The sequence below is a fragment of the Gallus gallus genome, chromosome 1 (assembly GCF_016699485.2).
Source record: "Gallus gallus isolate bGalGal1 chromosome 1, bGalGal1.mat.broiler.GRCg7b, whole genome shotgun sequence".
Classification (NCBI taxonomy): domain Eukaryota; kingdom Metazoa; phylum Chordata; class Aves; order Galliformes; family Phasianidae; genus Gallus; species Gallus gallus.
This window is the reverse complement of record NC_052532.1, coordinates 114,933,199-114,958,722: the sequence shown is the minus strand read 5'-3', so window position 1 is coordinate 114,958,722 and position 25,524 is coordinate 114,933,199. Positions and strand designations below refer to the sequence as shown.

Below are 25,524 nucleotides of genomic sequence, written 5' to 3'. Positions count from 1 at the left end.
AGACATGAATGTTTGCTATCTACTGCATGCATAAAAAATCATTCTTTTGTATAAAACAATGTCTAACAAATTACTTTCTTTTCAAATGTCCTAATGCTACAGAATCATTTCCAAGCCTAGGATGTGCCAAGGTTCACATCTTTACAGAAAGACGTATTTCTAAGCCAATCCGAACGACATTCCCTCCATAAAGATGACGAATTTTAGAGTATTTTCTGAAGAACAAGGCAAAATACGTTGTGAAAAGGGTATATTTTACATATGTAAATAGATTCCCGAAACACAGTTGAGGTATGGTTACAAGGTCATACTAATTCAATTCAAGAACTTTTCATCAAAGAGACAACCTAGAAATGTATCTGTTCTTACCAATTACCTTATCAGCAAGACCATGGACCAAATAACTACTCACTCTGAAGATAATATCCATTCTCAGAAAAAGAAATACATATTCTGTTAAACCATATTGTCTAAGAGAGGATAAAATCACACTCACACAGATTCGTGAATGGAAAAACTGAGCACAATGTAGGACAATTAAAAATACATACAGCTAATTTGCGTAGACTAGTCAGCATCTCATTTTCATCTTTAAAGTCACTTGTCTGGATTTTGCTAAGTGCATCTTCTTTCTCAGTAAGCCATGCATCAAAAAGGCACTGAAAGAAAATTGGAGAGAACAAGATGAAACAGCCTCAGTTAGGCCATTCCTAGTACAGTTTTTGGAAGAACATTTCAATTTGTAACTACTACCAATACTCACCTGCTCTTCTGCAAAGTGCTGCCATTTTCTAAGAATATCTTGCAGAAGGACCCATCTATCTTCTGTCCATCTGCAGATGGCTGCCCACCGGCTTCCAAAGTGCTAGAAAGAAAAAAAATAATATAATAAATGTTCGTTATACATTTTAAAACAAAGGAATTTGATCTTCCTATGCTATTATATATTTTTTTTAATATTTTGATAGCTCACTTTTTATAATTCTAAGTCCTTAAAATATGTTACATGTCACACTGAAAGGAATTTTACCACTGTTTGAGATAAGACTCAAATGGAGAGAACACGAAAAGTAATAGAGCTCTAAAATGAGCTTTTTCTCCTTTACAATTTTGCCATAGGAGAAAAAAATCCTAGAAGCTAACATTAGCATACTTTTACATACACATGAGGTTTTCTGTATATTTCCAGCATATACTACTATACACATCATAAAGTTGTGAAAAATGCTATGTTGCTTTCTCTTACTTATTTTAAAGAAAACATTACCACATTATTTCATTTTCCTATTAGTCTTCATTGAAAAATGCCTGGTTAAGACTACAGCTGTGATGATGCATGGTACTATAAAACTTCTACTGCAACAATCTACAGTAATTTTATTACTCTGGAGCACCATATGCAAAATTTTCATTTCCTCCCAAATAAGAAATCTGTTAAAATCTGTAGAATACAGGATATTACCATATATCATTTTCCACCTATTTCTATTACATATGTATTGACAAAAGGCAAAATAGTGGTTTTTTTCCCCCAATTTTCTTATTTGTTCCTATTTTCTACTTTTTGCATTTATTTTTAATGGGTCTATGATTTAATTTTTGCAAAAAAAATCAAAAAACAAAATTTTGAAACCAAGGGATTAAAATAATACATCTAATTGAATTACATAGAGAAAAGACATTTCTCTACTTTCTATCAGGAATGTAAATTCTATTTTGTACTTCCTAAGAACTGAATGGTTAAACTACAGGTTACTTGAACTTGCGTCTCTAACAATGTTTTGTCTGAGTAAAAAGCAAGCAGATTCCATATCTTTCACTTACTGAAGGCTCAAACCATAATAAATCTTACAGATTAAAAAAGTGTTTATGATGACATTGTCTGATCATATTAGATAATTGCTCAGTTTAGAACACTGAAAATCATCTCTGATCAGCAATCATAATAAAGCTAAACTATGACACAGCTCAGTATTCCTACATAGCAAAACTGATAAGTGTCCCTTTCAGTCACTTACTTCATCATTACGAAGTTGGTTTTGAGAACATAGGTTTTCAGAAAGTAGGTTCTGGAAAAAAAGCTTTTCTGCTTTTATTAGGTTTAGCATTAAGGATCATGGTTTTCATTTATATTTGGAATTATATAATGGGTATTTATTATATTTCCTAATTAGACCTAGACCAAACTCAAATAATTTTTCAAATCTAAGAACTGCATTTATTTTATATTAAAACCAATTTTAGTGTTAATTTGTCATAAAAAAGTGATCAAAAACTTCCAAATCAAACAAAGACACAAAAAAGTTCAAGTTACGAATGTGAATATTTCAGAAAGCTCATTTCCATATCAACAGAAAAAAGTAATTACTGGTGAAAGACTTTTGCCTTCAACATATAATGAAGCAGAGTACATTATACTTGCTCATTTCACCCACTAATCATTTAACATATTTGTCAAATTCCATGATAGAGAACAGTTGCAGGGCAAAAAAAAAAAAAAATAAAAAAAACACTTGACAACCAGCCTATAAAAATAATTATAAAAAAAACACCTCATCTTCCCTTTATTGAAAACTATTGCTATCACCTATTTGAAAGGGTAGATAATATCAGGACAAAGGGAAATGGTTGTAAGTGGAAGGAGGGAAGATTTAGGTTGAATGTCAGGGGTAAGTTCTTTACTATGAGAGTGGTGAGGTGCTGAAACAGGCTGCCCAGAGAGGTTGTGAATACTCCATCCCTGGAGGTGTTCAAGGCCAGGTTGGATGGGGGCCCTGGGCAGCCTGGTCTAGTATTAAATGTGGAGGTTGATGGCCCTGCCTGAGGCAGGGGGATTGGAGCTTCATGATCCTTGAGGTCTCCTCCAACTCAAGCCATTCAATGATTCTATGCTTGCTAATTACTAGTTCAGAAATCACAAACATATTATTCTTTACAGTCCAGATGCTTCTACTTTGAAACTGTCTTACCTTATAATTCCCACAATTCAGAGTAATTATTATTAGTCAACTACTAATAACACTGTAATGACTCAATAACGTTATAAGAAGGGCCTGTTTGTCGTTACTTAACAAGGTCCAAGTCAAAATACTACGCCCTTTTTTCCCCACTAACACAGGATAAAATTCTATCTATTTTTAAAATCTCTATATACGGATGGTGAGGTGAGCCACATTTGGTTATTTTGGTGCCTCACGGTCTGATTTACAACAAAGTTTCTGGATCCTAATAAGGGATTTATAAATCATCTCAAAGACAGACAGCAAAACTTCTGGCACCTCTGATTTAAATCAGTGTTGTTAGGAAATTCTTTTCATGACCAGACGTCTCTTCATTGGTAATACAGATTTAGATCTAAATAACTTACACTGCAGAAAATTAAATCATAATTAAAAGCATTTCAAGCAGATGCAAACTCTGACAATCCAGTACTTATATGAGATGAATGATAATACATAAGATATAAGGAAAAATCTTATTTTAATAGAATTAGAATTTTATTTTTATTCACTTCCCAAATACTGGTTAAAATATACGAACATATAAACATTTCCTTTTCTAAACTTTTTTCAAGAAGGACAGCCTAAGTATGCTCTGCTAGAACACAAAGGAAACTACAATACATATAAGGTACGTTCCCTGTCCCCCTCTCCCTCCCCTCCTCCCGCTCCCCCCCATAAATTCATTGATTTGCGCACTAAATAATATATTGGTAAGTCAGTGCATAATGCTTATTTCACTATATGACTCAAAAGCACCACAAAACATAACCTATTTTTTTTCCTCAATAGTGTGATAAAAACCTTATATTTTAGTAAGTGAAATGACTAAGCACACTTATAAATGGCTTGATAGCACGAAATGCCTTAAACCTATTATTTTTTATGAGAGTTGACATGAATGTGTTCAACTGTACAGCTGAAAAAGTTTAAGACAAAAAGATTCAAGCCCAAAATATCATATGAGGACTTTCTCTAAGATGGATACTAACTACTGAATCAGAAGGTGCTCAGTTTTATCTCCTTTTTTTTTCCCATCAAATCATACCCAAAGCTGTAGGTAGCCTGTGTGATGTCTGGGAAATCAGGCTGCACCATAGGTTCTCCTCCCAATACTTGGAAAAATAAATCTCCTGAGAAAAAGTAAAATGGCTACTTGCTCCTTTGAAATGCCTATTTTATGGTCCTAGCTGGAATTTTCAGAGAAATCTACATGTAAAAGAAACTTCTTATGTTGAGAGGAGTCTGAAAGAATGTTCTTTATGCCCATAAAAGCAGAAGATAAAACAGTCTGCAAAAAGGTCAAAATAAGCAAGTACAAGACAGGATAAAGTGAATAAAAACAATGCAACTCTTGGGAACACTGAAGTGGATCTATAAAAAAGTGAAAAAACAAGATTGAAGCCTGCAACTAATATAAAATGATTTTTTGAAAGATGCATTTTTTTAAATGAAGTAATGCTATGTACTCTTTAAAGTAAAAATAAATTTTGTCTATATGCAAAACCATTTTTTAAAAGATTTGGCACATTCACTGAATTTCCCCTGTGCAGCAATAAGCAGAATGTACATATATAAAAGTATTTTTAAGAAAACTTCCTTACTTATTTTGAAGTACTTTTATAAGAACTAGCCGTACATCACCATCAATCAAAGACTAGTACACAGCATGAGTATACGATCGACCACAAAATTATACTCTCTATTCCTTTTCTTCAGTAGCCATCAAGAACCATTTGATGCATCAAATGCAGATTTCTTTCCAATATGAAACCCTGAGGCCAGTGGAGGGCTCTAATTTCAACTAGCCTACAAGAGTCCTTGAGGGACTGATTGTCTACTGGGTATAATTAGAGTAAAAATTTCATACCTTCTGGGCTTTTTTTTTATGTCATTCAGTGATTTAACTCAGCTGAAGGCAATTTCCCAGACTTTCTTGAGAAATAAGTCAGACTACTGCAACTGATTTGGTAGTATAGTCCTCTGATTTTTCAGCAGTATATTCAGATTTAGGCCTTATGCAGTAGCAGCCTTTCTGGTAAATCTTGGGATTGAGACTATTGGGATCTAGAAGTTACCTGTCTAAATAGCCAGATCTCAACACCAGCGCAAACACACAGAGCCTCACAAAATATCACTCTGATAGGTCAAGTAAACAGTGTTAAGTAAAAGAAGATAAAATATTCACACTCAACCAGGCTAGCTGTAATCTCTCAGACTACCTTGGGAAAGCAACTTAAGATGAGGTGTTTTCTTTTCCATGCAATGTTAACTTATCTATGTGTAATTTGTTTGAGGGGATGCTTTTGACTTCTGTGTCATTAACTAACTCTTAGGCAGGACTCAGTTTCTTGGCACATACAATAAATCTGAGGAGTTTCTACAGCATTCATTTGAAGCCAGTGTAAATTCCTCTCAGCCTGCTGAGACTTTTACAATCTGTAAATAAATTATTTATATTGTTTTATACAGATGCATGTACAAATATATGTATTTATATTTATAAAGACATATACACATAAACATACACACACCCATATATATACATGCATGAAAATATTTCAGAAATCACTATCTCGATACTCTAAGAGAAAGGCAGAACTGATTTACAGCTGCTTTGAAAATGCAGTCTCAAGTGCTATGTGGCAAAATGGTTCACTGTCTTTCAAATCTGATCCTGACCAGTATCTCACTCAGGCGGCCTTAGTAAGCCTTTTGTCTGACAGCACACACACTTGTTTTGTTCTGCTTTTAAAAGTGAGACTGGCAGATACATAATCAAATTATGAGCTTTGCTCCATGGTACTTCAGACAAATGCTCTGATAGGTGCGCCTGCCAACACAGTCTCTCTGTTGTGATTATATATTCAGTTTTCAAATGACATGTGGGAAAAAAAAAGATACATAAACAATCTTTTCATACACACAGGAAAGGCAATATAACATTTGGCAGGACAGCAGGTGGACTGTGGTTTTCCTTGGCATAAAGAAACAGAATTTTGCAGACCTCCCTAATACCCTGAGTGGCACAACTTTTTGGTTGTATTTAGTTTTTATTAACACTTTTAATAGTGTTACAAACTCTCTGACTTCAGAGCAGTGTGATTATTGAATTTTTCTTTCAGATTCTTCTTTAAGAGAGTATGATTGAAAGAAGGAGCCACACAGCAGCTGGATTGTGCCACACCACTCCATACTCTACTCAGTGTTCTGCTTCAATATAGGTTTCCTCAGGAATACCCTTGCTGGTATCATTCCAGGAATATAATTCCTCAACTACAGCAACAATTGTTCATCTTTATCTCAATAACAGACACCTTTTCCACTAGTACCCTTACAAATTGACTATTTCTGTTATGCTCCATTTACACATGTCATTCTTTAAGCTTTTTTAAGTGGACAAACACATCATAGTAACGTGCATGTTCTGTTCATTGAAACTGTGAATAAGCTTTTTATTCCATAGGCCTATGTAGGTTCTCAAAAATACTTGTTTAGATAGATCTCCAAATCAAAAATATTAAGAGTCCTTAATCATTTTCACTCATCTCACCTCAGTCTGAGTTTCCTGAGTGTTTTCTGCTACACATCGTACTTGAGGTTTGTTGCAGATGCCTCTTCTATAGGGCTTCGAATTCTACGTCACAATAGTAAGACTAGAATATCCTTTCCTCTCTTATCAATCCCTTCTTTAAATTGGCTATCTCCTCATAAGTAATTTAAGTAATCAGTTCTGTCTCTTGTGAGGGCAGAGGGTGTAGCTGTGATCTTACTGAAGAACATTATTGTCTCTAGAATGTAAAATTAGATTCAATTTGCAGTAATCCACACTTCTTATTTTTTTTCCTGCACTTGTCAAAAATCTCAGTTGTACATCTTCTAATTTATGATGCATAATAAATATCAAATACCTTAAATATTTTTCACTTTTTTTTGGTCATACTTCAGTCTTCTCTGAAGGAACCAGCAGTTTGCAAATGCAGAACAGTATCTCAGTTAAACCTTTTCCCATTCATTTTTTGAATTTTATTTCATTTTCCCCTCTTTCATTTCATTTTCCTTGCTTAGGAAAAATTTTCTTCCCTTCCTTCCTTCTAAAACCATGAGTTTGCTAGGGATCTATTTTATTCCATTGAAGAGAATGTAAGTAGTTAGCAAGACATTCTGAAATACCAGTCTTTCTTGCACAGTTCCGACACTGAAGATAAATTTAAAAGGAAATGATAATTGATATTCAGTTTAGGCTGAATTGTTTTCTTCCCTGGGTTGTACTCCCTGATGTAGAAGCAGTTTGTAGTCTCAGTATTAATCAGCTTAGCCAAATGTGTACTATCTACACTAATTCCCATACTAATTACTAATTTATTGAATTTATTAGGATTGGTATCCAAATCAGCTAGATTTTAGACACACAAACATCTGTCTGTTATAAAGACATGCCTTACAGCTGAATGTATTGAGAGTTTCTCTAGAGAAATCTTGGCCTTTAATGATTCAAAAAAGCAGAAACCTGTTTATTTTTTTTGTTCAGTACGCCAAAATGAAAGAAACTCTTTCTCCTTTCTAAAAGAGATAATTGGAAGAACTCTTGGTTCTAATACTAACATACTTCTTGAGCAGTGATCTGGACATCTGATCGCATACTCAGTTATACCCTTCTTCCCAATTTCAGTCAACGTGACTCAATACTGTGTCTAAGTTCGTTCAAAAGCTATAGTAAGAGCACTGCATTTATGTATTTTTCTTTTAAGGTGAGAGTGAAATACTAAACTTTCTTTAAACAAAAGGTAAGGTTTAACAATTTCTAGACCAGTTAGGTTGCTAGCTCTGTCATAAATACATCATTGGTGCACCGTCCTTTTTGGGGATATTCAGATAATTTTGTTTAGAAAATGGAACAAACAAAAGTCATTGTCTGTTTGTTGTTTAGACTTTGCATTAAAAGGCAATATAGAATGTTTAGATTCAAAGACACTACTGCTAACTTGTCTCAATCCTGATGCTCTAGGAAGCCCGGTCAAAAATCCTAAATGACAAACCATTGATAAAATATGTATACAGAAGAGAATATACACTGAAACAGAGAAATGAAAAAAAGGACAGACTGAAATAATTCCCTTTGTTTCTTAGAAAATATCCTCAAGTGAAACTAATGGGAAATGCTAACTCCAAAAAAGTTGTTGAAAAAACCTACGTTTTCTTCATATTTCTTCATAAACTTTATTCATCTAGGTGATCCTTCACATATTTGGTGTTATTTTTGTTAATTCACATATTTGGTTTTCTTTTTTTTTTTTTTTAAAGTCCTCTTTCAATTTGATGGGGTGAGCATCAGCATTAAAAAAAGCCACACACATATTGGGTACTATTTAAAATGAATGTGCCTTTAAGCACCTGAGAGTTGATCACGTTTTATGTACTATAATAGCAAAATACACCACATGCAAAAGTTTTCAATCAGAAGAAAAACCTCTTCTTGTCAGTAAATTCACACTCTGCTTAATGATTGAATGTTGTTGTATCCTTCGCCTTAAATATAACAGATAGTCATGCTACTTCTGTCAGGAATAATGGAATAAAGTTAAGACACAAAAGACAAACACTTTTCCTTAGTCTTGAGTATAAATGAAACATGCTAATAATGAAGGAAACAGAAAACATTAAAAAAATGTTACTCTAAGATATTTGTTATTTTCTGCAAAGTACTTGTATTTCCCTGCTCATACAAAAGTCATGGGCTATAGAAATGCTTAAGATCATACTCAGAAAAATCTTCTGAGATATACTCAATGCTACAAATATTTCTTATTTCACTTAAAGCCACTGACAGCTTTCTCTCTGAGACCTGAGTTCAGTTCTCAGTTCAGTTACCTGAAGCTGCTCTTCCAGTGCAGCAGTCGCTTTGTCTCCGCTGTTTTCATCCACCACCACCACCATATGGGTTAGAGAGTTCACCTTCACTTGTTCCTGTTCCAAATCATCTTGAAATGCCTATAATTAAAACACAAGTGCAAGAAAATTTATTCAAAATTAAGAAAATGCTGTGAGCTTGAAGTCTCACTAACAAATACAAGTAACTAACCCACTACAATAACTTTGTAATCCTATTGCTGTCAATACTAAATATATTCAAACGTATTTTGCTACATTAATGTATGAATGCTAGCATAAGCATACTCTGTAGACTTCTACTCCTTTCAAGAATACCTTATTATTACACACTTACAAGGCATAACTTACTGAGAGGCATAACTGACTGAAAATGTGGCCTATGAAAATACTCGTTTAGTTGGTATAGTTGATTATTCATATTTAAGTATCTATACGTACCAATAGCTCTGCACATTTTAAAGCATTAGGTTGGGTTGTATACTTCATAACAGTGTATTAAAATATTATATTTCAAAATGTATAAAGTATTAAAAAGGATGCATTTTTTTTTCATTAAACACATGATCCTTAGCTGCGTACTTCTTCATTAACAACTTACTGTGAAAGCACTCAGGAGGTGATTCAAGATTAGGAAATATATGTGGCACCCTCATTTCAATTATTGCAAAATAAAATAAAAATAAATAATAATAATAATAAAAAAAACAGGAAACAAACTGGGAGAGGCACTTTACAATTTCTGAATGTCTGAGGAAAAAATGCCTTGCCCTTTCAACTTTGGTATCCAGTCTGCTACTGCAGTAAAAGTTGGGACAGTTTTAGCTGTGAAATACTGAACTGCTAAAAGTGAAGAAATGCCTATCTATCAAATTTGCACAAACTGGCATTTCAGTAATTCCTAATTTGTCAAATTTGTACAACTCTTCACACTTGTTTGACTCTCCCATAATTTCCCAGACTTCATGTAATATATCTAATCAATCGTTCCCTCTCTCCTCACAGTGCACAGAGAAGGGCAGTGAGTACTCTTATACATCTTTGCTCTCTAAGAATACAGTCTACAGCATTTTCATTAAACATATCATCTAAGTTACAAAAAAAAAAAAAAAAAAAAAAAAAAAAAGAGAGAAATGAGAAAAGGAAGGAAAGGATTTAAGTTACTGAAAGGTAACACAAAGCTGCACATACATCCCCTTCATGGGTTTTACTGTCTCTTTCTTTGTTTGCGCTTCCTATGAAAGTTGGACATTCTAACTTCCCTTAATTTGTTAACAAAAACTGGAACTGAACTTGACAAGGGATGTGAAAAACAACAAGTATGGATAGAGTTACAGTACTTGGAAAAGAAAGTGCAAGGAGAGTTTACCACCTTTGAAAAATTAGAAGGGAGAAATGGCAACAACAGACATGGAGAAGGCTGAGGTACTCAGCAAGTTCTTTGCCTGAGTCTTCACTGTTTGTCAGGCTTCCCACACCTATCAAGTCCCTGAACTTCTGTGCAGGAGCTGGGGGAGCAAAGTCCCTCCCACTGTAAACAAAGTGCAAGTTTGAGACCAACTAATGAGACTAAATGCGTACAGACCTATAGGACCCAATCACATTAATTCCAGCGACCTGCCTTCAGGTTGACAGATGTGGTTCCCAAGCCACTCTAAACCATATACAAAAAAATGGAGGCTGTCAGGAGAAGTCCCTGGGTCTGGAAAAAGGGAGACATCACTTCTCCTAAGAAAGGTAGAAAGGAAGAAAGACCCAGAAACTACAGGCTGATGAGCCTCAAGTCTGCGCCTGGAAAGATCATGGAATGAATGCTCCTGGAAGCTATGTTAAGACCAGGAGAGATGAGGAGACAATCTGAGACAACCAACATGGTTCACCAAGGGCAGATGGTGCCTGACCAATCTGGTGGCCTTGAACAATGGAGTGATGGCATTTGTGGGCAAAGGAAGGGCAACTGCTATCATATGCCTGGACCTCTGAAAGGTCCTTGGCATGGTCCCTCGCCACATCCTTATCTCTAAATTGAAGAGATATGGATTTGGCCTTCCAGAACTTAAAGGGAGCTCACAAACAGGAGAGAGACAGACTTTTCATATGGTCTGATAGTGATGGGAAAGAGCTTTAAACTGAAAAAGGGGAGATTTAGATAAGATATTAGGAAGATTTTTTTTTTTTTTTTTTTTTTTACTCAGAGGGGGGTGGTGAGGCACTGGCACAGGTTGCCCAGAGAAGTTCTGGTTGCCCCATCCCTGGAGGTGTTCAAGGCCTGGATGGATGGGGCCCTGGGCAGTCTGATCTAGTAAGTGGAAAGGAGGGTGAAGAAGATGATCTTGAAGGTTCCTTCCAATCCAAACCATTCTATGATTCCATGGTTATGGCTCTATGAAAACAAAACGAGCCAAAGTCCTGTCATAAAGTAGAAAACTGAGCAACCAGACATCTTTGCTCCTTCCTCCGCTGTGATGTTACAGGACAAGTGGCAAAGACTGAAAGAACAGGAGCTAAAGCATTGATATTGAAACTTCAGGCCACAGAGATGGCACAATTCAATTTCTTTTCATAATTTATGTTACTTTGTTACTTAGACTGTGCCCTTAACACTTTAGCAGAGTGTGCCTTGGTGATTCATACATATGATAGTTAGAGTTTGCAAAACATAATGGCTAACTTTATATGCTGGTGGAAAACTTAACTGCATTACAAACTATGTTAAATTTCAATTTCACCATATCAATTTTTCTGCTGCTTTTTCAAGTAGAATAATTCACTTAGGTATGAAGAACATGCACTAGCTGAAGATTAGGTTAGGTGTTTTACATGTCTTTTGTAAAGCATTTTAGTTTTACTTGAAAAACAAACAAAAAACATATAATGGAGCTATACACAACAGGAAAGGAATTCATAAGCTTTTGATTTTAGGGCATAAACCTCTTAGTCTAAGACATTTCAGAGTTTTAATTCCTTCATGAGCATATTCTGAGATGATATATTCATAAGAATCCTTTGTTCTGACTTTTATGCCTGTGATTACCGCTTGCATCACAGAGCTAGACTATAAAGCAATTCTCAAGGACTGTGAAGTACACCACATTATTAAAACAACCCTTAGAATTCAGACTTCTCAACTTTATCCTGACACAATTCTTGATGAAGGAACAGGATTACAACAGTTTGCTTCTGTTCACTCTTCTATTTAAGCCTCACAAAGGTTACATCCAGGGAGGTGATTTTTACTTCCTTATTAGGGGATATATGAAATATGTCAAAACCATGGAGCAAGTGATGCTCTGTAAATGCAAGGAGTAAAAGTGTGAGACTCATACACACTGTGAAAGACGTGAGAAGTCAGTAAACCAATGAAACTAAAAAGTTTAGTCATTGTCTAATCCCCAGGTTCAATTCGCCTGAGCTAAACGGCTGTTCTTCATAATTAAAGCATCTATTTTTACCATGAAATTCACTGGAGACAATGATTTGTATGCAGGAACTTGTTGAAACAGGAATTTACTAAAGGCAGTTTTAAAACTAGAGCATGCTCAGTTTGGATTATTTAAATTCAAATTTGTAGCAAGCAATCCTCAGCTCGGAGGGAGAAAATTTTCAGGGACTTAAAACTGTATCTATCTTTGTGCTGCTTCCATGTTTCAACTCATATAGGTTGATGCACTGAGACAGCAGCAAAAAATCACAAAACATCACAGCTGCTCCAATTCCTACCTGTCTATCAGATCACAAGTTATTTGAGTTCCAGGTAATCTAATCCAAAGGGAATAAAATTACACAGGGTATCGAAGTACCACAGAAAGATACATCCCTGATATTTGAACACTTTGTAAGTTTCTTAATTTACCTCCGCATTTTTCCTTTTTCTTTTCTTTTCTTTTTTTTTTAACCCATTACTACAAGATCCTAACATTAAATATTTTTTTTCCCATAAAGGTAATGAAAGCATAGATTTTTTTTATATTATAAATTGTATAATAATGTGGAATGATGATATACATAATAAAATCAGTTAATTAAAATCAATTTTCCTTAATAATAGAATTTATAATATATTTTTTAGCTTCAACTATTCAGTAGTTCTCACACTTTTATAGAAAAGCAGCTTTCTCCCTTAATAACATAAATAAGGGATCCTTACAACTGCCAACAAAATGCTTAAGACACTGCAGCAAAAGCAACTGTCTTTTTTAAAAAAAGTTTGAGTGTTGCTCCAAAATACATTTAACTATTCCAAGTTTCCTACCAGAGATGTACACCCTGCTAATAACATAAAATCTCTACGTCATTCCATTCAGAAAATTTTCTGTACTATCAAGTTATTAATCTTTCACACTATTGAACTAAGCGGCATACTGAAAAAAAAGTTATTTGCCTTCTCTGATCTCAGTGATAGGTGTGATTCTCAATCTGCATTACACAATGATGATTATTTGTAGTATTGGACCTAGCAAAGAAACTGAAATATTGTACTGTGGGACAAAACTGTGAAGCAAGCAGAATAATCAAAGGTAATGAAGTCATAGGTCAGAAGGCTATAAATAAAATGAAATAAAGAGTGGAAATGAGGTATTAACGAGAGGAGGGAGAAGATGGGGAAGTAAAGAGGAGATGGAGATAGGACAGTGACAAAACCAACCTATCATCTTGGTTTGTTTAATTTAAAATGACTGTGGTCTATCTTCTCACCACAGGATCCTCCCAATACTTTATGAGTTCTCCAGAATTATATGAGATTAAGAAAAACTGAGGTGGACGTTGATTTTTGTTTTTTGTTTGTTTGTTTGTTTTTGTTTTGTGTTTGTTTGTTTCCTTATTTAAAAATGAATAAACAAATATTGTATTAACATTCTAGAACTTTACCTTATGGTAGGTCGCTGTGCTACAGGAAATATATAATGAAGCTACCTGAAACATTTGCATGGTACTTGAAACACTAGAAAATACCTTGGTTTTCTCTTATGAGTAAGACAAACTATACCTACATAGAACTATACATACGTAATTGAAAGGAAAAACAGGTGTTCAGTTGTGAAGATACAGAAAAATATTACTGTATTCAAATTTTTTCTCCAAATACCACTTCATAACGATCTGTTCTTTTTTGAGAAATTTAACGTCAGAAGATACACTTCACTACCAAACATACAGACTGAAAACCATCATCATTCACAAAGCAGTGAGAGCACAAAGGGAAGCAATAGAATTCCTCTAATTCTTCAGAACTCCTTAATCAGAATGCAGTAAAATTATCTTCAACACTGAAGTGGCTCACGTGACCTTTCACTGGTTTTGATCTCTTCTTTAGAAACTGCAAAACCTGTTTTCAGTATGAATTTGTTCTGGGAGATTATCTGCCCTCTAGAGCCTGTACACTATAGTACTGACATAGGCCATGAAGCAGCAAATGTTAAAGCCTGTCAAGACACTACAGAATTCTAGTATCTTGACAGATTTTGAACTACTGCTGTAGAAACGTTAATAGATTATCACAGTACATCTCCATCACATCATATTCCACTTCTTATACTTCTCTGTATCTTCCTAACACTATCACCATATGTGTCACAAATACGTACCTATATATATGTATTATCTATTTAAAGGTACACAGACGCTTAAAAGTGCACATGTAAAGGTAATTGGGAACAAGTTTCATTCATTGTGAAACTTAAATTAATACAAAGCTGATTTAATTCAGTAAAAAAATATATTACATGAATTACAGTCTCTTTATCTCCAGCTCCCTTCCTTTCAAATTGAAGAGCACTGTCCTTATGGAATATGGAATACCTTGGCCATATACTCTCCCACACTTCATTTATTAGTTTTTTTGTTTTTCATGAATACATTATTATAGAGATTTTCTACAGTTAGAGAGTAAAGTTTATTTTATAGTGCTTCATGGTTACATATTCACAGTCTCAGGAGTCCTAACAAGATGCTGCAGCCCAGTTACGGCTACAGAATCAATAGTTCCACAGCATGCACAAGAAAAAATGCAACATGAAAAAAGAAAAAAACACATGAGCTATAAAATCTGATAAGATTTGTTTTATAATGTATAACAAAGGGATGTTACAATTGCCTAGTGTATTCTAGTGCATTATTTATATGGAAAAAGAAACTTTTAATATCAGGATAAAAGTCAGAATTGTGATACAATAGCTCCGTAAAAGGCTGTTCACTGTACAAAACAATTTATGTTAAACCAAGATTGCATATTACACTGTTGTGTTCCAATGGGAGGAATAGCCATTCAGAATGTTAAAAATTCACTTTTTAAAGCTTTTGGAAGCTATATATGAATACAGTACCCAAATTCCATACCATACCTTATGTTCTTCTACTTGACGCTTTAGGTCCTCTAGATCCGGACCTAAGGGCTCTGAATCTATCTTCTTTGTCCTTTCCTCTGTTTTTGTTAGCCAGTCAGCTAACTGGGCTAGTTGCTGATTCTGCAGATCCATTAGGATTTTATGTAAACTGTAGAACAAATAAAGAAACATTTCAATTTATAGATGAAAGAAAACCCGTCTGCCCTATATGCTCTTGATTATCTTTGTTAATATTATAGATTGTAAACTAGATGACAGTTCTGCAAGACTTTTCAGCACACATTTTTATTTCAATCTCAAAATCTGTTCTTTCCAGAAGACATAAAGAACGCCCTTGGGCATTTTGATTATTAAACTGATTTTCATGAGGCTAGATGCCAAGCCAGAATATAGAATGTTTTCAGGCAGGTAAATGAAGATTTGTTGAAATAGTACTGAATTAGGCAATAATTAAATTGAAACAGTCCAGGAATTAAAAAACAAACAAACAAACAAACAGAAAAACCCTTAGTATTAGAACCCTGGAACTGGATATATTTTATGTTCTGCTGAAGTTGTATACTCTAGCTGTGTTTCTATTACAGCTATTCAAAATTATAAAGTGTCATCTGGATTCATAAACTCCAAGAAGCCCTCAGTACTTCACGTGTACTTAAAAGGTTCCCTCAAATTAAGGGTATTACACAGATTACTAGATTTTCAGTTATCCAGTGGAGAATATTCTCAAAAAATTTAAAAAGTATTTTGATAACTTCAAAATGATCTGACCAGAAAACCATTAAAAAATACTTCACATTTCCTACTTGATATCTTCAGAAATCCTTCAATCTTGCCTAAACAAAATCTGCAACTTACGAAATAATATGTAATCTAGTGCTGAGCAATGGAATTACAAGTAATTATTTGTATTCCTCATCTTCCACATACTATGGGATTTAAACTTAGATCCAGTTCACTGTCCTCCATGATATTCAAACATAAAATACTTTTTCATTGAATTGAATGTGTTTTAAAAATAGTGGACATCTCCATAAAGTGGTAAATGACATTAAGCTTTCCTCTCCCTAGTTTCATTTATCACTCTGAGATACTTTACCGAAAAGAATTCAATTTGGGGAAAGCTAGGAGGAAGAAATGAAAAAGCAGGCTGTTTTACTTCAGCATGTTAATGAATTACTTCCTGCAACAGGGAAGTATATTCAGTACATACTGAACACATGATAAATTCAACTTATACCACGCTTAAATAAACGCACTGCTGTGTTCCAAAATTCCTCTGATATTATGAGCTCCTAGATGACTTTTCAAATATTAAGTCCCTTTCATTTTTAAAACATCTTTTATTACTAAATCTTTTTAATTTTTGTTGATTGTCTGCATTTGTTTCCCTTGTGCTGTAGCATGATCTACTTTTAATTTCACTCCCCACTGCTATTACCACAGAGGACAGAAAGTCCTGCAGTTCTTATCTTCACTAACCATCTCTGTTTGGATTGACAAGTCAGTCTAGTCTTAAAGACAGGATTACAGCAATGTGCTCAGAAGATTATTCTTTACACCAAGGTAGAAGATAGATCCTGAAAGTTTAAATTGAGTCTAATAACCTATAAATACGTTTCATGTGATATGAAAGCTGTTTCAGTTCATAAACCATCAGCTGATGCCTGAATCTGTTTTGACCCAATAGGTCAACATTAGCCATTTCTAAATACATTACTTCTAAGAAATTTTCTCCTACCTTAACCAAAATTTCATGAAGTTTATCTGTTTTTTTTTTTTTTGTATAAAAAATTAAATAGTAACACAACATTCTCTGTGAAGTTCTTACCACTTTGTATCTTCCACTGATTTCATTCATCAGCAATTTTATAGACTTTAAAGATATACAAGGTCATAAATGGAGAGAAATCACAAAAACAGAATCTCACTACTCAGTAAAAAAAAAAAAGGGGGGGGGGGAGGGGGAGGGGGGGAAGGAGAAAGGGGAAAGGAATTACTAAGTACCTATTGGAGGTAAATTACCAAAACAAACCTAACAATGTTACATGATCGTTCAAAATTATAGCTTGCCTCTTAATATTGTGTGCAATTCTGGTTACTTTTATGCCAAAAACAGAAGGTAGGACTGAATATGCTCAAAGAAGAGCAAAAGAGCAAGATAAATAATCAAAGACATGCAGTTACAGCAAGAGTAAGAAAATCTAAATGATGTTGACCCTGATTAAGTTACCATAGACTAGATTAAAACCAACAAAAAGACATCATCCCTCAGAAAATTACTAGGAAGAAGCCTATGGAATTCACTGCCAAAGGATGCTCTGGATGGTATTAAGTTTACACAGGTCCAAAAAGATATGGAATAAATAAATATAATTAAAATCATTTATAAGTTAGCAGTGCAGACAACTATTTCCATCTCAGTAATTTCCCCCAGCTGAAAACAACTTGAAGTCATGAAAGTGCTAAAGAGAACTTCATAATATAAGATGTGAACTATCAAATCAGAGCAATAGTTCATAAAGCCCACTGCTTGTCGTAGGTAAACCCACTGGCTTGCAGTAGGTGGATAAAGCCCAGTATTTCATATCTACCATGGCAAAAATGAGAAGATGCTCAGTATATCATGTACCTCCTCTAAAGCTTGTCCTTTTCCTGATTAACAAGGATATTCATTCTTTCACAGAAATCACCGTTACAAAAGGACTTGCTCTCCAGATATACTGAAGGAAGAGACCTAAGAATTTCTTGTTTAGTACATCTTTCTGAGAAAAATGGATTTCTAAACACAAAGATTTTAATGAAGCCTGCCTAACTCCAAGTCATGAGGAAGTCATCAGAGATCTCAATTTTGCATGGTTGGTCGCTATGTTTATTTGTCTTTATTTTATAGAACAGCTATATTTAGTAATTAACTTCTTGACAATGAAAAAGCTGACAGTGACATCTCATTTATCTTAAAACTTAGTATGATAGCTGTAAACTTCACCATTGCTTCCCTTTTACAGAAAGATCAGTAGGGGTGCAAAATTCCACAGGGCAAAGTAAAACTCAGACAGCTGAGTTTGAAACTGAATTATTGTATCAGACAGGAATTAAAAGACTCCATGTGAAAAAATGAATCTGAGAAAAAGGAATGTCAAAGATGGGTACATAGCAGACATTTTCTAAAAGCAAAAATAATTCAATCCACACTCAAAAATAAAGTCACTTTCAATAAATTTCTTCTGATAAACACTCCATACAGAGCAGAATAAGTTACTCTACAGTGGCACAATGACAAGGTCTTACCTTTATGGGCTTTCTTATAATAAATATTTCTACAGAAAATGAAATTTCAAAACCAGACATAGAAATGTTTAAAAAATGATAATTAAAATTAAAAATGTTACCATTATTTTTAACATTAAAAACAATACTTAAGAAGTATTTAAGCTTCATTGTCACTACACATCAAATTTCAGGTTAAAATAAAAGCACTGATCGAGTCTTGTTCACAGTGAAAAATTCACAGCTGTTATTTAAGTTCAGGATTGTTCCAGCCAAATTCAACACATGTTAGTTTACCTGGCGTATTACTTACTTGCTTTGTTTTTCCATACTTGCAACCCTGAGACTTTCCCATCGAGAATTGAGTAGATTCATTTGTTCTTGTATTTCATTTTCTTCATCATCAGAAAGCTTTCCCATTGCTAGAAGTTGACTTCCAACTTGCAAAACATTACCAACACGGCCTTGGTGAGCTGTTAATTCCATCATGAAACCCTGTCAATAGAAACAAGACCCTGTTTTAAGTTTAATTCATTGGAAAGAAAGAACAGACTTTGGAGAAATATCTTCAATTCCACCACATTCCAAACCCGATTTTTCAAAGTTGCTTCCCTCCCCAAACTCTCCCCAAATCTTGTAACACAAAAGAGAAATAAACACTTTAATATTTTGCATTCAGTAGAGCCTTCAGAACTGCCTTTAAATTCTTTAAATAAAATAAAAATATATTTGCTTAATATTTTTTTTATTTTATTTTCTTATGGGATCCAAGTAGATAAATGACCAACAAAAGATTAGTATAAATGCATACCTCATGAGTATGAAACTGCTCTTTAACAACTTCTACATCACTGGATATATCCCCTTGTGCTTGTAATGCATCTTCAGCAGAGAGAAGCCATGTGAGTACTTCTTCTAAAGCTGTTTGGTAGCTGTCAAGATCCATTTCGGACCTCATCACTGTGGTGGTATATGTTCTTTTTTCAACAGTTTCTAAAAACTGATCAAAAACAGTAATGCAAAGAGAACCTACTCAGACAGTTATAGAAAGGAATAAATAAAACACCATTTTCTTGCATAATAAAACAGCTTTTTATACAACAAAAATTATTTGACCAGCTAATGCAAGAGGTTACATATTAGTATACTTGCTAATTGACCCAGATGAATTAACATTGAGGGAAATAACTAAATTCAGATTAAATGAGATATTTTACATACAAATTCAAATTATCAAGCAACCATTCAGAATAGCTGCAATACATAAATTATAACTGTAGAGTTCTGTTATACTCTCTTGGAACTGTGAGAAATTTATTTTCTACAGCAGCTAGTAAAACTATATCACCAGAAAGCTGCAAGTTGCATGCTGACATTGCAGACAAATTAACAGATCAATAACAATTATTTACTAATTACTCAGATCTTAAAAGACAGGGACAAAAAAGAAGCTAGAAACGTGGCTTGATATAGAAAATGTCATCACATAAATGTATCCAAAAATTCTGAAGAAGTTTAATTAATTTGCTAGCTAGTCAGTACAAAAGCAAACTCTTCACATAAAAATATATTTGGGCCTTTATAAAAAATTGTATCAAGAAATTTTAATGATTTGTTAGCATAAATTGCCTCTACCAATATACTTGAGCAAAGGGAACACTTGATAGAGTTCTTGAAGCCTTTCACTGTAGCTTAGGACTGAAAGTCCAAGTTTAATACTAGAAGCAAAATCAATGTAATGTGATCACTAAAAAGGAAAGATGTGTGCTAGGCTAGCTTAACTAAATCACTGCTTATGTTTGAAAAACAATGCTTAGAAAATAAGGGTACATCATAAAAGCAGGCATGGAAATCTGATGACCTCAACAGTCTGGTTTTATTAATATAAATATTGATGCACAGACAATTCCAGCGCATATTCCTGCTGAAAAATTAACATTTGAACTGCATGCAAGTCTAGATTTTTAAGTATTACATAAATTTCCTTAAGAACTAACCCAACAACATTACATTTACGCAGCAAGTTAATTTTTGAATTACATAATTTACTAGAGAAAGGGGCAAAGTGACCATTAATTATGCACAGGTCATTATTTCCTTTCCACAATATTACTGTTTGGAATATATCCATACTTGATATACTGGGAAAAAAAAAAAAAAAAAAAAGTCTAATAACTAGACAATACTGAAGATATAACTTTTGCACAGATTTGTGATGATCTCCATCCACCATCTGATTGAAAATTCTCCATCTGAAAATCCCTCATCCTCTAGATACAACACAGAATGTTCTCTCATGTATGATAACTCTTAAACCAAACACCTGCTAACTGCTTCTCTGCAGAACAAATACTTGGTGTAATTTTGCCTAGTAATTTTGACCAGACTTTTCCTTCATATTATTGTAAACACAGCATGGAACTGCATTAAAAAAAAATCCTGGGCTCATGATGTTCAGGGACAAAATGGTGCAGGTTAATTTCTGCACTATTTTAATAGAATTTTGAGAAATGTAAAAGAGAAAAACAAACACTAACGTAAATGGATATCAAAGCAGCTTCTTGGCATCTGCTCCAATCTATGCTCTCATTCAAAAAGTGGCAGTTTCCTGACAGAAGGAAATCAGAAAAGAACTAGAGGACGTATAAGCAAAGGACTGTGCACAATGGTATGAGTAATCCCTTTATTTGGTATTGGAAGGCAACAGTAACTTTTCCATTTTCCCTGAAATTTTACAGTATCACTGACTGCAGAGAACTGGAATCAGTCATTAGGGAACAGAGCAGATACATGGATGTCAGTTGAAGCATAAACAATTAAAAAAAAAAAAAAAAAAAAAAAAAAAAAAAAAAAAAAAGAAAGCATGCATCTGTGGATAACACAAGTTCCTAAATGTTGAGGACTAAGTCACTATAACATTGTCCTTTCTTTTCCTCCATGCTTACGAGGATAAGAAAGAGTAACAGCCAGAGAATAACCATCAGAAGCTGAAATATTAGTAGCCCCTTGTTAGATATATATATATATATATCTATATCAATTATATAGATTATATATATATTATATTATATCTATTAACTATATAATAGATATAATATCTATATATATCTATAATTTCTATTATATATATATTATAGAGCACACTGAACACGCAGGCTATTTCTTTTCAGATCTGACAGCGACAATCTGATGCTATGCTATATCTTCACTACTTCTATCAGTGCTGTTAGCTATATGAAATAACTGAACATTAATGCTCATCCTGCATATGGAATGCAAAATAAATACTCAAAACAGTGGATAGTCCAACTGTGCTATGCAAAAACTAACAACAAATAACAATTATTTTGTGACCTGAGAGAAAAATACTGTTTCAAAATGATGAAATTATTTGATCACAAATCTACCCTCTAACTTACACAACACAAAATTATTCTGAAGGAAGGACTAGCAGATGATTATTACTCCTGTAACATTCCCATTTATAACTAAGATACCTGTTGGCTCAGATGTAAATGGAACATTAAACACAATATTAAACATTCACATTCTGAAGTGGACAGGTACTGCCACATGCATTGTATTTAAAAAAAAAAAAAAAGTTAACAAAATAGTTAGGTATCTCAATACGATATTCAGTACAACCCAAGAATAATGAACATTGAAATAATCCACATATCACTAGCAACAACTGAAGTCCAGAATTTTATAAATAATAGTGGTAGACAAGTGAGTTTAAAAATGAAGTACACCTGACAGTGTCTTTATTTCTGAATTTATATGAAATCTTTTCAGAATTACTAAAATACTGAGAAAAAGTAGAATATGATGTCGTTGCATGTACTACGTTGAGACCAAAATCATAGACTTGCTAATGGAGATAGCTACCATGAATGGTTTCTAACCATAATTCTTAAGAGAATAAAAAACAATCAGGACAAGATGAAATTAAACTGTTGTTGTGCTGTATTACTAGGAAAACTATACTTCAGGAAAAAAAACTGCTCATATATGCATGCAGTCTCTTTCTTGAATAAAAAACTATTCTTAGTAAAGAATTTAATTATTACACAAAAGAATGCTGATTGGGTGCAGTCAAATAAAAACATCCCACTTGTTTATGTAATCCACTGAGTAACAACATATGCATGAGGACACAAATGTTAAAAGGAAATTAAACCAAACAATTCAGATATTTGATGAAAGCTGCCTTACATCCAAGCTGGGAATCAGCAAGGCAGCCAGATCAGAAGTGTTTTGGAAAATTAGCTAGTCTATTTTGTATGGAAAATAGGGGTTGACCTAGAAGGCATAAAAATACTCTGGATACAAATGTACCTCCAGGACCTTTTCTCCTGGCCAATGAACACAGAAGTATCCTACGTGTATAAAAAGATGGGAATGTGAGTTTTTATATATTTCACCATTTTCTGCTGTGGAGAGTAGGGGCTGTCAAGAGTGGAAGACCCTGAGGAACATTTCGCTTTAAATTAAAACATAAAAAGAGAAAATAAAAAGCCTTTGACCTTCAGAAACTTGGAAAAATAAGGCATGCTTGGCAGCTGTCTGAATTAATTCAAGGTGATTAAATGACGAGCTTCCAGCTGCTTCAGGGTGAGAAAGCAAGGAGAGAGACGGTTGCTCACCTACCATTGTATTATATTCCTAAAAAAAAAGGAGAAGAGTTGCACATGCTAGTAAATTCTCCAAGAATTTTCTTATTAGTTAACAAAGACTCCTTCTGAGTTTTAGAAATTACCTAGGTAGTTTCTGAAAGAAGTTTTACAATAAATACTTAGGATCTACTGTAGCACGCTTATTTACATTATATCTTTCTTCGTTGCAAAACTGCCTCTTTCTCGCTGTAAGATATGAATCCAGCTCAACATTTAGAGTTTTAAAATTCAGAGACATCAAATGTTAAAGAAACATTTCTTTTTAACAAATGCAATTTTACATTCAGTGTAGTTTTCTCCTTTGGAAAACTCCCTTTGCAGAATTACAGCCTCAGATAATAGCATGTGATTTGACCATTTAATCACAGCTCCTACCAGGCAAGACAGATATCACTGCATATCCCATCAGTTGCTCAAGGTTTCTCATTACAAAATCATATTTCATGTCTTTAAAATTGTAAAATTATAACTGTTCAGTCTGAAATGTTCTTCACAATAATCAAGACTATGATAATATCAGAGAGGACGGTTCAGTCATTTCTGGTCATAAAACTGATATATTGTCCAGATCACTTGTTACTATAACGTTAACTACTTCCCCATTATAAATGAGGCTGGTATTTTCAGTTTATTCAGGGTTCCAGTAATTTCTTTGCAAATGGAAATACCTTTGATCAGAAAGGGGCTCTTTTTGCCATTCATATGAAAATTCACTCAAGATTTAAGCTTATCAAAAATCTGAAAAATTGCAGCTTTTGCTTGCTCATTTGAGACACCTTAGATTATAGCAGCAGATTTCTTTGGTGAATCCATTTATACTGAAAACGCTACCATCTGGATGAATCTCCCTCTCCTTGCAACTACAGTTTTTAAATGTAGTAGACTGCTAAGTCCATAGCAACTGAAAAGAGCCAGAGGCAGGCAGCATGAATCTAAGTGTATTACAGATGAAAGAAAATGCTGAAAATATTGTCTGGAAATGGTAAAAACAAACAAACAAACAAAAACACCTTTAACCACTTCCACCGATACAGTTGGTACAAATTAAGTCTGGAAAAGCCAAAGACTTTCCTGGCTTTTGTGCACCTTGGGATTTAGATTCTAGGAGTGGATTGAAGTCAACTGAAAACTAGTGAAAAACTTGAAACAAATGAGATGACTAAGGGAGGAGACTAAGACTAGGTAAGAAAAAGAGACTAAGAACTGTTAAAATGGTATAAGATTTAAGAAATGGGAACTGAGACTATCAGCTACCTGGAATAATCCCATTTTCTGACAATTTAAAGCTTTTTACTTTTACATTTACGGTCAAATAAATCCATGCTTCAAAAAAGGATCTCATCTCTTTATCTACTTAGGTTGTTTTCATCAACACACCTATATCTGAAAAAGCATATCAGAACAGGTTTTGTTATAAGCTCTACCTAAACATACACATTTATTATATATTTTATATATATATATAAATATTACATATTTTATATTTCTTTATTCTTTTAAAAACACTTCAGCCTACGTTCACTTCAGTGTTCTAATTATACTGAAATTTTTGTTTTACGAAATGTATCCCTGTTTGAAGTATTACTGATGACAAGATGCACAGCACTTTCTTCAAAGGAAGGCACTTCTTCAAGCAATTAAGAATTATGGCTCTAAACAGTAATATGACTTGATATGGATGTGTTAAATGAATTGACTTACTGAAATGAATTACATTCACCATACACCTATAAGAAAATGATTTCTTGCTATTAAAATGCCACAATTTCTCATCTCTTCCCTATTCTAATCCAAGAAAATACAAACTGTAATGGTATGCATATTTCAGGTGCTATTACTTTGTACAGTAGAATGCCAGATCAGCTGGTTTCTAAATAACACGTAAGTGTACTCTTCACGTAAAGAAAGGTAAAAATTTCACAGTAGAATAAATTTCAGTATTGATTAATGAATCTTGCCAAAATTATCTGGTAGGAAGTAGCAGCAGGGTTCTGAAAGTATGTGACAGATCTAGAAATCTGGGTCTGGTCTCAGTACTCAAGTGTTACTAACTAGGTGAATAACTTTAGGTACTTTTATCCATTGATGGTTATTATTCCACATTAAAACTTGAATTGTGATTGTTGTGTGACAAAGAATCCAAGATGAAAGAGAAAATGTAATAATGTTAATTTGTTTTTAAAAGTGTAAATTCAAAATGTAATAAGGTCTTCAGTCACTTTAACACAGACTGTACTGACAAACAGCTTTTAAATGTTCTATGTTCTTCATTAAAATTTATTTTAAATACTTCCATAAGCAGAAAGGTCATTAAGATGTATAACAGAAAACCAGGAGAGAGACAAGTTA

At 33.8% G+C, this 25,524-nt stretch overlaps 1 protein-coding gene across 27 annotated transcripts in view; it reads right to left on the bottom strand.

The window, feature by feature from the left end:
• The window catches only part of DMD (dystrophin), a 1,163,614-nt gene that overhangs the window by 698,589 nt on the left and 439,501 nt on the right, over window positions 1-25,524 (bottom strand). For all 27 annotated transcript variants that reach the window (XR_006934806.1, XR_006934864.1, XR_006934881.1 and 24 more), the window contains 6 exons: window positions 19,311-19,499; window positions 18,813-18,994; window positions 15,230-15,380; window positions 8,871-8,990; window positions 764-865; window positions 552-659 (listed from right to left, as the gene is read on the bottom strand). Coding sequence is in view for 24 of the 27 variants with exons in the window: in XM_046919009.1 (XP_046774965.1) it covers window positions 552-659; window positions 764-865; window positions 8,871-8,990; window positions 15,230-15,380; window positions 18,813-18,994; window positions 19,311-19,499 (852 nt within the window). In the remaining 3 variants the exon portion in view is untranslated. The remainder of the gene's footprint in view (window positions 1-551; window positions 660-763; window positions 866-8,870; window positions 8,991-15,229; window positions 15,381-18,812; window positions 18,995-19,310; window positions 19,500-25,524) is intronic.